At 35.1% G+C, this 12,846-nt stretch overlaps 2 protein-coding genes across 4 annotated transcripts; both read left to right on the top strand.

The window, feature by feature from the left end:
• The first annotated feature begins 54 nt into the window (after positions 1-54).
• LOC140782178 (2-phytyl-1,4-beta-naphthoquinone methyltransferase, chloroplastic-like) lies at positions 55-2,914 on the top strand. Of its 2 annotated transcripts, none has more exons than XM_073128623.1 (8): positions 55-354; positions 448-512; positions 643-733; positions 1,134-1,222; positions 1,535-1,668; positions 1,750-1,811; positions 2,007-2,106; positions 2,714-2,914. In XM_073128623.1, the coding sequence occupies exons 1-8, from the start codon at positions 157-159 to the stop codon at positions 2,812-2,814; spliced, it is 840 nt and encodes a 279-aa protein (XP_072984724.1). In that variant the 5' UTR covers positions 55-156; the 3' UTR covers positions 2,815-2,914. The 2 variants fall into 2 exon arrangements, with proteins under 2 accessions (XP_072984724.1, XP_072984725.1); XM_073128624.1 differs by having other exon boundaries at positions 213-354; positions 448-508.
• A 1,610-nt stretch (positions 2,915-4,524) lies between these two features.
• Positions 4,525-11,717, top strand: LOC140780981 (serine/threonine protein phosphatase 2A 55 kDa regulatory subunit B beta isoform-like). 2 transcript variants are annotated; one of them, XM_073126721.1, is made up of 14 exons: positions 4,525-4,704; positions 5,384-5,487; positions 5,616-5,717; positions 5,813-5,932; positions 6,035-6,229; positions 6,680-6,771; positions 6,985-7,099; positions 8,492-8,619; positions 8,745-8,865; positions 9,499-9,567; positions 10,292-10,383; positions 10,478-10,555; positions 11,031-11,101; positions 11,204-11,717. In XM_073126721.1, the coding sequence occupies exons 1-14, from the start codon at positions 4,620-4,622 to the stop codon at positions 11,341-11,343; spliced, it is 1,512 nt and encodes a 503-aa protein (XP_072982822.1). In that variant the 5' UTR covers positions 4,525-4,619; the 3' UTR covers positions 11,344-11,717. The 2 variants fall into 2 exon arrangements, with proteins under 2 accessions (XP_072982822.1, XP_072982823.1); XM_073126722.1 differs by lacking the exons at positions 8,492-8,619; positions 8,745-8,865 and having other exon boundaries at positions 4,569-4,704.
• The last annotated feature ends 1,129 nt before the right edge of the window (positions 11,718-12,846 follow it).

The raw sequence follows: 12,846 nt of genomic DNA, 5'->3' as shown, positions 1-12,846 counted from the left end.
TAGGGTTTGGCCGAAGAGCCTTTTGTCCACTGAGCCCAAGCTCAACCGGATTCTAACAGACACCAATCCAAACCCAAAATCCAAGAACAAATCTTGCAAAAAGCCGACAAGGGGAGGGGGCATAATCCTTTTACTACGTTACATGCAATCCGCCTCATGGCCATCGCTGCAGCGCCGCCTAATTCCACTGCTCGAATCACATCTCATCCTCCCCTCCTCTCCCTCTCGTCGCCTCCTCCTCTTCGCCACTCCCTTCGAGTTCGTCCCCTTCGCTTCTTGTCGCCGGCTGCTCGAGTCCGGTGCTCTGCCGACCGCCAGGCTCTCTTTAGCCGCATCTCTCCCGTCTACGACAATGTACTCTCTTTCCTCCATCCTCCATCCTCCATCCTCCATCGCTTTTTTGGACCTCAGGTTAGTGGGATTAACATTTAAGCTAAAAATGAGCAGCTGAATGATGTGCTGAGCTTGGGGCAGCACCGGACATGGAAGAGGATGTCCGTCTCTTGGAGTGGGTATTGCATCTAGTTATTAGTATTTTTTTAAATGAATTATGAGGTAAAAATGCAATTTTTAGATTTTGAGGTAAAATGTAAATTGTTACCCTTTTTTCTTTTTTTTGGCTCTTTTTTGGATAATTGGTAGAGCGAGGAAAGGGGATAAGGTTCTTGATTTGTGCTGCGGGAGCGGTGATTTGGCGTTTCTTCTGTCTCAGAAGGTTGGGCCAGATGGAGAGGTGGGGTTTGCCATTGTTAACTTCTTTTATTCTTACATGTTTAGCTGGAATTTAGATGCTTAGGATTAGGAAACCTTGCAGCCCTCCAAACTATTCGATATAAAGTTCCTAAAGTTTGGTTTAAGTATTAGATCTTAATTCCGTAACTTGAGCGTTAATGCTTTATTTTATTAATGTGTAGTTGATAATCATGAGAGAAGTGATTCTTTCTAGTCTCTTTGGAATTAGAGGATTTGGATCATCCTATAAGCATATCTTTCAGTATGATGAGGATATTGCAGAACGTACTTACTAAGGGAGATCGTGGCTGGCATTTCTTTTATCCATCTTACACATACTCTCTCTTTTTTCACTGAAGAGAAGAGAACATAGTCTTATTTTTTTTTTCTCAACTTCACAGGTGAGAGCCCTTGATTTCTCGAGAGAACAGTTGCAGATTGCTTCTACTCGTCAAGATCTATATTGGAAGGCTTGCTACAAGAACATTAAGTGAGCATCTTTAATGTGAAAATATAAGCTCACAATAATACATAGAGCTCACGTAAAAGGTTCTTGCAGTATGTGGACTTTTATTTGTCTAAAGTATATCATTGGCATATTTAGCTTTTGCTCATCCAAGGAGATTAGAGTTCCCTGATCTTTATCTCTTGTATGCTCCTATACCCCAAAATTTGGATACCATCATACCATACTGTGCCAATACTGTATTAAGACTTCAGAAATATGCATGCCTTTTGAGCTTACATATCCTGTATAGAGTCTCTTCTTTTGGGCTTATGCTGACATAAATGCATATATTAGATGGATTGAAGGTGATGCACTTGATTTACCTTTTGAAGACAGCTACTTTGATGCTGTTACTGTTGGTTATGGTTTACGCAATCTGGTTGACAAACCCAAAGCCATGCAAGAGATATTTCGAGTTCTAAAGCCAGGTTAGGTTCTTCTGTCTTTTTCACTAGCCATATTGGGAAGCCATAGATTCTTATTGGCCTAAATTTTAATGGGTTTTTCAGGGTCAAGAGTGTCCATTCTAGATTTTAACAAGAGCACATCACATTTTATATCCTCATTTCAGGTACTTGTCAATTTATACCATTATTTTCTACTGAATATAGTACCATTCAACTATTTCAACTCTTTGAGGAAGAATCTCCTTGGCATTTCCTAAGACCGCTTACAATTACAGTACTTGGGCTTATTCCATTATTTCATGGAGTCTAATTTTTCTTTTGTTTTGGATTAGTTGATCAAGTTACATATTCTTGTACAGAATTGGATGATAGACAATATGGTTGTTCCCGTTGCAAGTAGTTATGGCCTTTCAAAGGAGTACAAATATCTGAAAGCTTCAATAGCTGATTTTTTAACAGGTTTGTACTTCTATAGCCATTGTCGGCGTTCCAAGAAGTGATTTCTATCTGTACATCTTTATCATGTAACACGCATGCATATATTTTTAATATAATTTTATACTCCTTCCCGCATTAAAGCTTTTTTCCCTTTAGAAATTCATCCTGCATTGGACTTCAATTGAGTTATTCAGATGAAAATTTAGATTGACTCCGTTTGCTAATTGTGAATGTGAAACAAATTTTATGATGCCTGTCCAGCAAGTTGGTACAAGATCTAAACTGTCCTCTTAAGAAGTCTTTTGGTTCAGCATTTGCAGCTTCATAACAGTGTCAAATGTAAAGTATAGTATACCATATTAATGTCACTCAAGTTACTAAACTTGCATGCACCCTATTGCAAGTTATTATTGCAATTTCAGTGAATGGAACTTAAATATCTCACTCCTCTAGCAACCTCTCAGGAAGGAGATGGTTCTTCTCTGTATCGATTAAGATTTTGGGCTTTATGTCTTGCATCTCATAGTATGAATAATCATTGGTTGTTTCCTTCAGCAGGCTGACTTATTATTTCACAGAATATCAGCGTCCCTTTATTGTTGTCACATCTTGGGTGTTCTTTTTGCAGGGAAAGAGTTAGAAAAGCTTGCTAAAGAAGTTGGATTTTCCAATTCTTCGCACTACGAAATTGGCGGCGGCCTCATGGGTAACCTAGTGGCAACTAGATGACTAATTTTTAGCGACTGCAATATGCTTTTTATTGTTTGAGTTTTGTAAGATCATTCTCTTTTGAGGTCATTTATAAAGGAAAATATGTATGTATATCTTACTTCTTAGAGTCCTTGTTAAGCTTCCTGTGGTATATATATATATATATATATATATATATATATATATATATATATATATATATTGATGAAAACTATGTGAAACAAACTACTTCTCTTGTTTTTGTTTCATTTGTGTTGTGCCTCTTGTATTCAAAATTTAACCAGTGCTGGTTATCTTGGAGTGACTTTTTACACCACCTTTCATTAAGAAATGCTGCTGGGTGCTCTTTACTGGGAAGTGGGGAAGATGAAAGGAGGAGGGAAAAAAAAAATAGTTGGGGAAAATATCATTTATACTCCTGCAATTAGGCCAAAATTCCGAATGCCTCCCTGATCTTCCTTTCGCTATGATGCAACGCCAATAATGAGAATCTAGCTTAAGATCGTTGGTTATTATAACCACTATGACTAAATACAACTCAGGTGATGTTAACGTAACGAGGCAAGTCAACAGGGTGCGAATTATTTTTAATCCAAAATTTTCTCTGAAATTTTATATTTCACATGCTATAGAATTTCATAAATTTATGCTTCAATTCCTCCCCCTTTCCGTATTTATATTTAAAATGAAAAAAAAATTCAAATATAATTTTTCTGAAAACATTCTTTCATCTCTATGGCGATATATATATTTTTCTTTTCTTGATTATAAACTTATTTATTTATATAAAAAGAAAAAGAAAAAGAAAAATTAGATGTTACATAAAGGAAGTAAAATAGGAGAAAGAAATAGAACTCTTAGGTTGATTAAAAAGAACTTCCCAACATGGCCAATGCAGCTTCATAGGATTAAGAAACTAATCCTAGGAAAAATAGAGACAATTATTAGATGTTTTGTGAGGGTCTTCTTCTCAAATATTATATTATTATTTTTATTATATTCTCTATCTGATGAAAAATAGAAATAATTCCACCCCAAACCCTCTGAACTATTATTATTCACATAGACTCTTTAAACTTTTTTTTTATTATCTAAATACACTCCTTAAACTATCTCTTAAACTAATAAAATATATATATATATATTATCTTGAATTAAGAAAAAAAAATTATACCGACTCCTAAACTAAAATAAATCAATTTAGGGTGTACGTAATAAAAAAAAGAAAGAAATTATACGTAAAAAATTGTGATAATTCATAAGTCTAAGTAGAATTATCTCTACAAAAATAATAAGAGATCACAGGCGCATCTCAAAATTCTTTGAAATTAATATTCTCTTATCTTTGCAATAATGTTTAGTGTAATTTGATCCCAACCTTTTATTTTATTAATGACATACTATACATTATTGATTCGCAATCTAATATAGTATTAGAGCTAGTTTTTCTAAAAATCATAAATAAGATGTGTTATAATATAATATGTTAGTTTATTAACTAACAGCTTAAACTCTTGAAATGTTGGAAATTATATAATTACACTGTAAGATCAAACATAGAGGGTGTGAAATATAATTTTCTCTATGTATTAATTTTATAATTTCTAACTCCTATTGAGCATGTAAATTGTAAATATGGAATTTTGAGAATTTTCTAAATTATTATTCTTCCTAGAAATAGTAACGTAGCATGGTAACCACCACTCGATTCCTGGAATGGAAATGGTTAACCGTTAACGAAGAGATAACCACGGCATGGAGATCATAAAAAAGGAAAAAAGTGGATAGAGAGAGAGAGAGAGAGAGAGGGGGGGGGGAGGGCGATGAGTTCCTCATCGGCGGCGCCGCTCCAGTGGAGGTTGTCTCAGATCCTCGGGGAAGCGGCCCCAGGGGAGAAGGTCGAAGACGGTAACCGGTTCTTATCTCTTCATCTTACACTCTATAGAGAGTAGAATTAGCCATACTGGTCCATTAATGGTGGAATTGCTTGGCTTCTTTGAGGAATTTGAATTCTATTGTGCAATCAAAATGGTTTCTTGATCTCGAAGTACAATTCACGGCATTTCGGCGGAGTATTTGATGATTCTACTAGCCGATATGTGTTGAAACGTTTTTTTTTTTTTTTTTTTTTTTTTTCTGTCCTGATTCTAAAGTCGGGTGCTTCACTTTTCAAAGCGTAATTTTTGTGAAAAACTTTGTAGGAATTTGTGCTTGAGCTTGTCGTTCTGATGGCTGTGTGTGTTTTGTTCTACGATTTTTCCCAGAAATGGAACTGTTTTTGATGTACTGCCTTTTGCAGTTGGGTAGGGGAACATCACTTTTAATGTGATGTGAGTGTCATGGAACAAGTTCTCTTGTAAATATTAATATATGAAGAATTTTTGACGAAAGAGAGCTTTGTTATTTATTAAGCTAAAATATTGATTGTTATTGTTGTTTTCTATGCAAAGTTGCGCCAAGAATGGCAGGCATTGAAAGAGAATCCTTATGTCGCATCTCCCATTTGTTGACTATTTGGCATCATTTTGTAACTTTATACTCATGGTCACTATCTTATAAGTTGCTGATTGGTTTTATGCTGCTCCAGTTGATACAATATCTGCATTGGAGTTTGACAGCAGAGGCAACTACCTTGCAGCTGGAGATTATGGTGGCCGAATCATCCTTTTTGAAAGATCAAGTTGGGATTATGTAAATCGAGAATTCCATGAATTAATCTGTCAATTTGGTTCTTTTAGTCAGCACATATGCAATTTGATTTGCATCTTAAGTTTAAAACACAATATGGTCATTCTATTATGCTAAATATCTATAAACAGTATCAGTTGGGATCTCGGAATCAGCTGGAGCTGATGGATTATCCTGCTGCATTGCCTCCTAGATATGTTTACAAGACAGAGTTTCAAAGTCATGAGCTAGAGGTATTCTTTTACTTTTTAGGTCACACCTTGACCTATTTCCCATGAAATCATAGTACACAGAATTGTGTCTAACAGATCCTGATTTCATTTTGTAGTTTGACTATATGAACAGTTCAGAAATTGGGGAGAAGATCAACAAGTTGAAATGGTGTACACAGCCCAATAGTTCCCTTTTCATTCTTTCTGCAAATAATAGGACAATTAAACTATGGAAGGTAAAGGTGCTTTTCAATAGGCAACTCATTTTTGAAAGACATCTCATGAAACATGTTTAGAAGCTTCCTTCAGACTGTAATGCTTCTATAGCTTGGATCTAGGTTTCAGAACATAAGTCTAAGAAAGTTAAAGAAGTGGAAGAGAGTCTGCATGTACCCTCAGAGAATGTATTACTTGGTGAAAAAAGTTTTCTGATTGGGAAAAATGATCAAGCTGCAAGGAATGGTTACTATCTTGAGTGGACGAACAAAAAGCCAAGGAGTGCATCTCCAACATCTAATGAAGGTCCTAACAAGGTCAGTTTTGTATACTTTTCTCTAATCATTACTGCGTATGTTTTTCAAATTCCTTATGCCCTTATCAACCAGCTTTAAACTCATGGTTGCTCAGTTGAATGACCCTTAGTTCTGAGCCTACTTCTATCTGCCTAATCATGATGGCCTCAATTGGAGGATGCTAAAATTGAAATTATTATGATAGGTACAGTTATGGTAGTTAATATATCAAGACTCTGATCGTACAGTTCTGACCATTTCTGGACCATACAAGTGTGATGTAGAGATGTAGCCACCAGTATATGCGAACATTTAAATCATAATCTGCTTTAACATAGCAGCCTCTTGCTCCTAATCATCCTGTTCACAATTGGCTGACAGAGACAGTACGGGATCTCATGTGTTCTGCATCTTTGTATAAAATATAAATGTAAATGATCTATATTCTAAATCTGTATCTTATCTTATTAGGTACTAAATATAGGAGAGGGTAATTTTGCAAAGTGTCGGAGGATCTATGCTCATGCACATGATTACAACATTAACTCCATTTCTAATAACAGGTAATATATTTATTTTCTTGCTCACCTATCTATCTGTATTGAAGTTATGGCTTATTACATTAGAACTTCATGACTAGATCATTTCTTCTCATTATTCAGGAGTAACCACCCCTTTTTGACATATTGTGAAGTTAGCTATTGAATCTTGGATAACCTTTGTAGGATACTAATGTATAGTTCCCTGTTGTACCTAATCTTTGTTTTCATATGCAGTGACGGTGAGACATTCATATCTTCTGATGAACTGAGAATAAACTTATGGAACCTGGAAGTTAGTAACCGATGCTTTAATATCGTTGACATGAAGCCTTTAGACATGGAAGATCTCGTAGGTGATTTATTTTGTAACTTAAAACTTTATAAAGCAGTTTGTTTACTTCGTAGTGTACTCTTTACCTACTATTATGTAAAACTTTTCTTTTCTGTGTTCTAGTTAAAGAAAAAGTAGACAAGCTGATAACACTAATGGAAGGAAGTTATCTCTGTTTCAAATCTTCTTTCTGATGCACATTTGTTTTGTCCTTGATGGAATGCTAATAGACTCTTTTGTTGCAGAAGGATTCCTTTATTGGAATTGGTGTTCCTTTTCTTGTCTTTAGAATAGAAACAACTGTAGATGCAACACTTGACTTAATCTTGAGCCTACTCAAGTATGAAACTTGGTGTATTAAGGACATAGACCGTCTCTGCTTAACTAATCTAAACACTATAAGAAATTTAACCATTTCATTAGAATCATGATTTTTAATCTTGGAAGCTCCCAATTACCAGGTGTGTCAACACTTATGTCACATTGTGCACCACAGGTGTAACATGAAAGTATGCATTATGAGTGCTGGTCTGTAGAACAAGCATAGGATTAAGTTTGAGTTGTGCTGGATGAAGAAACTATGCAAAGTAAAGTGTCTTGGGCAATCTCTGTGTCAGCAGGATATGTCAGTTTGCACGAATCATGCGGTACCGTGCGACTCAGGAGATATGGTGCGAATTGGTTCTAGCTATTCGTAGTCTACACTAGACATTCCTCATCTCTCACTTATTCCCAGTCCTAGCATATCTGCCTTTGCAATGTCATTGGTGAAATTGTGGACCTACTTTACGGAAATAGACTTTGACAAATCTGCTTTTTGAGGACTTTGTTCTCCCAATGTTTTTGCTCGAAAGGCTTTGACTTTATCAACCAATAAAAGTTCTCATACCTCAGCTGATCTGCTAAATTCTTTAACTCAATACTTCAAAGCAGGACTCAACTTTCTCTATTAAATTTATTCACCTACTTTCTTATTATCTTGATGATCATTACTCCTGTCATGATCAATAGACTGTCGAATATCAAAAGGAAAAGATACTGATCTGAACCTTTCACAGTCAACAATATGATCTGACTAAAAATAGATTATAACCTACTTGGAGTTCATCATCTAATTCAGAACCTTCAACCTGGATATAATCTATTTTTAGTCAGATATTGTTGACTGCACAAGGTTTAGATCAGTATCTTTTCCTTTTAATATTGGACAGTCTATTGATCATGACCTTTGGGCAATGTATCCTTTTAAAGTCGTAGTTATTTCCATGGCAACAAATGAAAGGTAGAAAGAGCATAATATATTGTTAATCTTTAGATATTCGACTAAAATGACAGTGCATTTTATCATTTTTTAAAACTTTTTTCTGCTGGCCAGCTTTACTAATTGCTTTCGTATGTCAAAATTTACAGTCAGAGGTGATAACTCAAGCCGAATTCCATCCATCTTACTGTAATCTATTAGCCTTTAGCAGTTCAAGAGGTTTTATCCGTCTAGTCGACTTGCGGCAATCAGCACTGTGTGACCAGAACGTGAGAATGTGAGCTTTTGCTTTGGTGCTTCTGCCTTTATACATTCACTACTTCCTTTTACTCAAACTCATGTTGCTCTTTTAGAGTTTCTTTAAAGTGAGGTGCTAATATGAATATCATATTTCTGTAACAGACTACAAGATCGTGAAACCCATATATCATCATTCTTCTCTGAGATAGTTTCTTGTATCTCTGATATAAAGTTCGCAAAAGATGGAAGACATATTCTAAGTCGCAACTACATGAATCTGAAGGTATCATAGCTGTATATTAGAACCAACTCTAATGGTTCTGAGTTGCTTTAATTAGTTTACAAGCTTGGAAAGTCAGACTCATTTCTAGAGGGCTATGTTGGAAGCCTGTAGTTTACCTTAACAAGCACTGCTAGAAGCCTATAACTATGGCTTACTCCATATAATTTAGATCCTCCATTGGCTTATTCATCTCATTTCAGTGAGTTAAGATTTGGTTTTCAATCAGGAAAAGTATATCTGGCTTGACGAGGCCCCTCTCTCATTGTTTCAACTTGACCCAGTTTCTCTTTTCCCCAACTTCATCGACAGTCCCACTTTTCTACATATTGACTTTTCTTTGCCCAATATAACCCAAAGTTCTTGGCAATACTAAGTTCTCAATGTCCCATGAACAAAGTCCTCTCAAATTTGTTACATGATGATGCAATTTTGTACATCAGTACATTGTGCAGTTGTATGATAATATAATGGAAAAAATTGATGCTTATAATGATATTTTATTATTTAATTTCTAGGAAGGTGTTGATTTTATTTGGATGTTGTTCTATACTTTCTGAAAAATAGTAATTTTATATTAGCGAGAAATAACTTCAGTCAGCCTTCAACTTCTGCTGTTGTTTCCTCCATTTGCAGCTGTGGGACTTGCACATGGAAAGATCTCCTGTTGCAACTTTTAAGATACACGAATACCTTCGTCCTAAGGTACTTTCTTTTCCCCTTAGAAAATATGATTGAATTTGGAATACATGAGCACCTTTGTCCTGAGAATATGCTACCGAGGAAATTTATTAGATTCTGAAGAGAAATTTCCTAGCTACTTTTTTTTTTGTTTTTTTTTTGAGGAAATAGCTACTGTGTTGTTAATTTTGAACTCCTTAAACCAAAATTGAAGCCAGTGTGACTAAATCTAAAAGTGAATCAGAAAAATCTGACAAGATTGCCAGATAGTAAGGACCCCCCACCCCAAACCCCCGTCTGTGAATAAGGTGTCTGTTTTGATCCTCTCTCTCTCTCTCTCTCTCTCTCTCTCTCTCTCTCTCTCTCTCTCTCTCTCTCTCTCACACACACACACACAATTTTAGAACAAAACTGATCAAAGACCTTCTTATTGGGTTTTAATAAGGGATAAAGGGTTTGGATAAGTACTCATGATAAGAGCAACACCTACCTTTTCTCTTACCCAACCCACACTCTTGACATTCACTTTAACAAGCACATTTTGGAAAGCTTATCATACACTGAGATAATATTGCACTTGCATACAAATAGTTTCACAGTTTATCACTATTCATGAGTTCCTTATCGCTCCATAGTTGAACATCCCGAAGTTATTAGTAATCTTTTACTGTTTTTATGTTATTTTTCTGGCTAAGGATCAGGATCTGCAATTCAAGTGCTCTTCTCACAGAGATGTTATTTCCTGCAGCTATCTGAGTTGTATAACAGCGATTCCATCTTCGACAAATTTGGATGCTGCATAAGCAACGATGGGCATCACTTTGCTACTGGATCTTATAGGTCCGTGCTAAATAATTAACTGCAGCGAGAATATGCATCCTGTCTAGTACTGCACTCTGCTGTTCTTAACATTTTTTTTCTACACTGAATTTAGCAATACTCTCAAAGTTTTCTCTCATAATGGTGGCCATGATGATGCAATTACATTGGAGGCTAGCAGAACTTCCAACAGGTGGGCTTGATATTCCATTACTGGTTAATCATTTAATCAACTTCTGAATTCTGAACTGAAGGAATACTTCTTCCCCTCCTAGGCCCTGTTTATATGTAGTAGGACGCTATCCATTTTATCAGTTGAAGCAAACCAAATATATATTAGTTTGTAATTACTTTTGCCCTCTGTGCAAATTTAAATTCATTCATTTGGAGCTAAGTTGTCCTTAAACTGAATTCAATGAGAGGTCTACGCCAATCACGTTATATATTATTGTTACTATGATCTATCCAAGTGTGGAGTTTGGACATGTCTTAGGAGTTTTAAGTACATGTAAGTCATGAACAATCAGATCTAGAATTATGATATATCCACAACTTGTATTGAAACCTATGTTTGGTCATCCCTATCAGTTGCTCTTGTAGTTTGAGCCATTGTGGATCAGGTTCCAGAAATATAGCTGCTTGATGACTTCATTCATATTTGTGCTCAGGAGATCACACCCCAGTTTTCACCCAAAAGTTACAGGACTGCTCACCAGTTTTGCCCGACTCAACCGAAGAGGTTAAGACTTAAGACTGGTTCTTTAATCTTTTGTTCATGAGTTCACTTCATTCACTTTCAAAGCTACAAATTTAGTTTCTCCTTCTGTTGTTCTCACTGCAGGACATGAAAATCCAAGCTCTGACGGTAACGACGATATCTCTTGCGACTTAGATTCCAAACTGATTCATTTGGCATGGCATCCTACAACAAACTTCATTGCCTGTGCTGCTAAAGGCAGCTTGTATATGTATCACGCATAGAGCATAATTTCTTCTTTCATGGTTTGTTCGGCAAAAATGGCAGGCTACACGTACACATTATAAGTTCTAGATGAATCACAAAATTGGTGAACAATAACTGGACCAAGGTAAGAGGAGCCACAAAGATGCATTGCTCCCAAGCTTTTGCTGCAGATAGTTAGATAATTGATAGTGTAGTTGCAAGGCTCGTGGGAGTTTTCTTTATTTCCTCAGATTGGAGCCGATGACAGAAAAATTAAATGTATTGCATGAACGAAAGAAAGAAACTAAATGTATTCTTTGTAAAATTAAAGATAGCTGGATGCATGCCACTGAGTATTTATAGCACCATAAGCTATTTTGCTTAAGGTGAAATACCTTGGATATTTGTTGGATATTGCTTATGATATAAAATTCCTTGTAGCATATAGTAACATAAAAAGTACAATTGAAGACAAAAAAAGAGTCTAAAAAGTTGGTATAATACAACAGAGCATATATCTGAGTAGTAACAGAGTTTTTATGAAGATAAGAAAGTAGTAAAGTTCAAATAGTTACCAACTCCGGTGAGTAACATGTAGACTAAAGTAGTAATTTACGATATCATACTATAATTATTAATCTAGAAGAAGCTAATTTGATAGTGCTTCGATGGTTAAGGATTTTATAATTTGACTATCTTTTTTTATAAAATTTTTATTTAATACCCTGGGTTAATTTATAAGGTATTAGAAAAACTATTTTATTATAATATATAAAATAATTTATAATCTAAATTACTAATATTTTTTTCAATTCTAATTTTCTTTTCTTAAGAAAGAAGAAGAAGAAAAAGGAGGAGGAGATGATAAAAGATGGTAGTGGTAGCTACAACAACGATGATAAAGAAGGTAAGTATGGAAGATAGTGGAAGAATATAGAAAATAGAGAGAATGGTGGTAGTATTTTAGTAATTTGATCGAGTTAAAAGAATGTTAAGGTGTTAAATGAGAATTATAGAGAAAAAAAAGGGTCGAATTACAAAATCCTCAAAGACGAGTGTGAATAATAAAATAGGTAAAATATAAAGTGTGATTTATAAAAATAAATTTTAAAGCTCTACTACATCTCTGTAATAACCCAAACTCTCTCCAACATCCTCAACCTTTCTCCCGTTGCTTTAAGGATACTAATCAACCGGCGAATTGGTTAGCGAACATCGTTAGGAAATAAGGTTTCTCTTTAGTATGGGTTAACTCGGTCATATCTCCCTTGTTTACCTTACAGCATACTCGGATATCTGAAGTATTTTTGTGCCTCTTTTGAGGTAATTAATGACCTTTTTTTCCAAATAAAAAAGGGGCTCATGGTATACGAGTATACGAGTTTTTACCCTTCTATTAGCATCTATTTAACTGGGATATATCATTAAGTTTCTGGACATCAATTGAGTCGACTTCTAAATCTATGGCCTATTTAGTAATTATTCTACAAATAATATAGCTATAATAATTTTTTTTTGTATACTAGCTACATATTTATAAT

The sequence above is a fragment of the Typha latifolia genome, chromosome 2 (genome assembly GCF_019914945.1).
Source record: "Typha latifolia isolate L0001 chromosome 2, TyphaL0001v2, whole genome shotgun sequence".
In the NCBI taxonomy this organism is placed as follows: Eukaryota; Viridiplantae; Streptophyta; class Magnoliopsida; order Poales; family Typhaceae; genus Typha; species Typha latifolia.
The sequence above is the reverse complement of the archived record's forward strand: the minus strand, read 5'-3'. Positions and strand labels throughout refer to the sequence as shown.

What these genes read in the sequence shown, in the direction of transcription:
- LOC140782178 (XM_073128623.1), top strand. Translation starts at nt 157, where the DNA reads ATGGCCATCGCTGCAGCGCCGCCTAATTCCACTGCTCGAATCACATCT. An exon ending in TCTCTCCCGTCTACGACAAT is followed by an intron (nt 355 to 447) that starts GTACTCTCTTTC and finishes AAAAATGAGCAG; the next exon opens with CTGAATGATGTGCTGAGCTT. An exon ending in AGGTTGGGCCAGATGGAGAG is followed by an intron (nt 734 to 1,133) that starts GTGGGGTTTGCC and finishes TCAACTTCACAG; the next exon opens with GTGAGAGCCCTTGATTTCTC.
- LOC140780981 (XM_073126721.1), top strand. Translation starts at nt 4,620, where the DNA reads ATGAGTTCCTCATCGGCGGCGCCGCTCCAGTGGAGGTTGTCTCAGATC. An exon ending in TTCAAAGTCATGAGCTAGAG is followed by an intron (nt 5,718 to 5,812) that starts GTATTCTTTTAC and finishes TTCATTTTGTAG; the next exon opens with TTTGACTATATGAACAGTTC. An exon ending in ACGAATACCTTCGTCCTAAG is followed by an intron (nt 9,568 to 10,291) that starts GTACTTTCTTTT and finishes TATTTCCTGCAG; the next exon opens with CTATCTGAGTTGTATAACAG.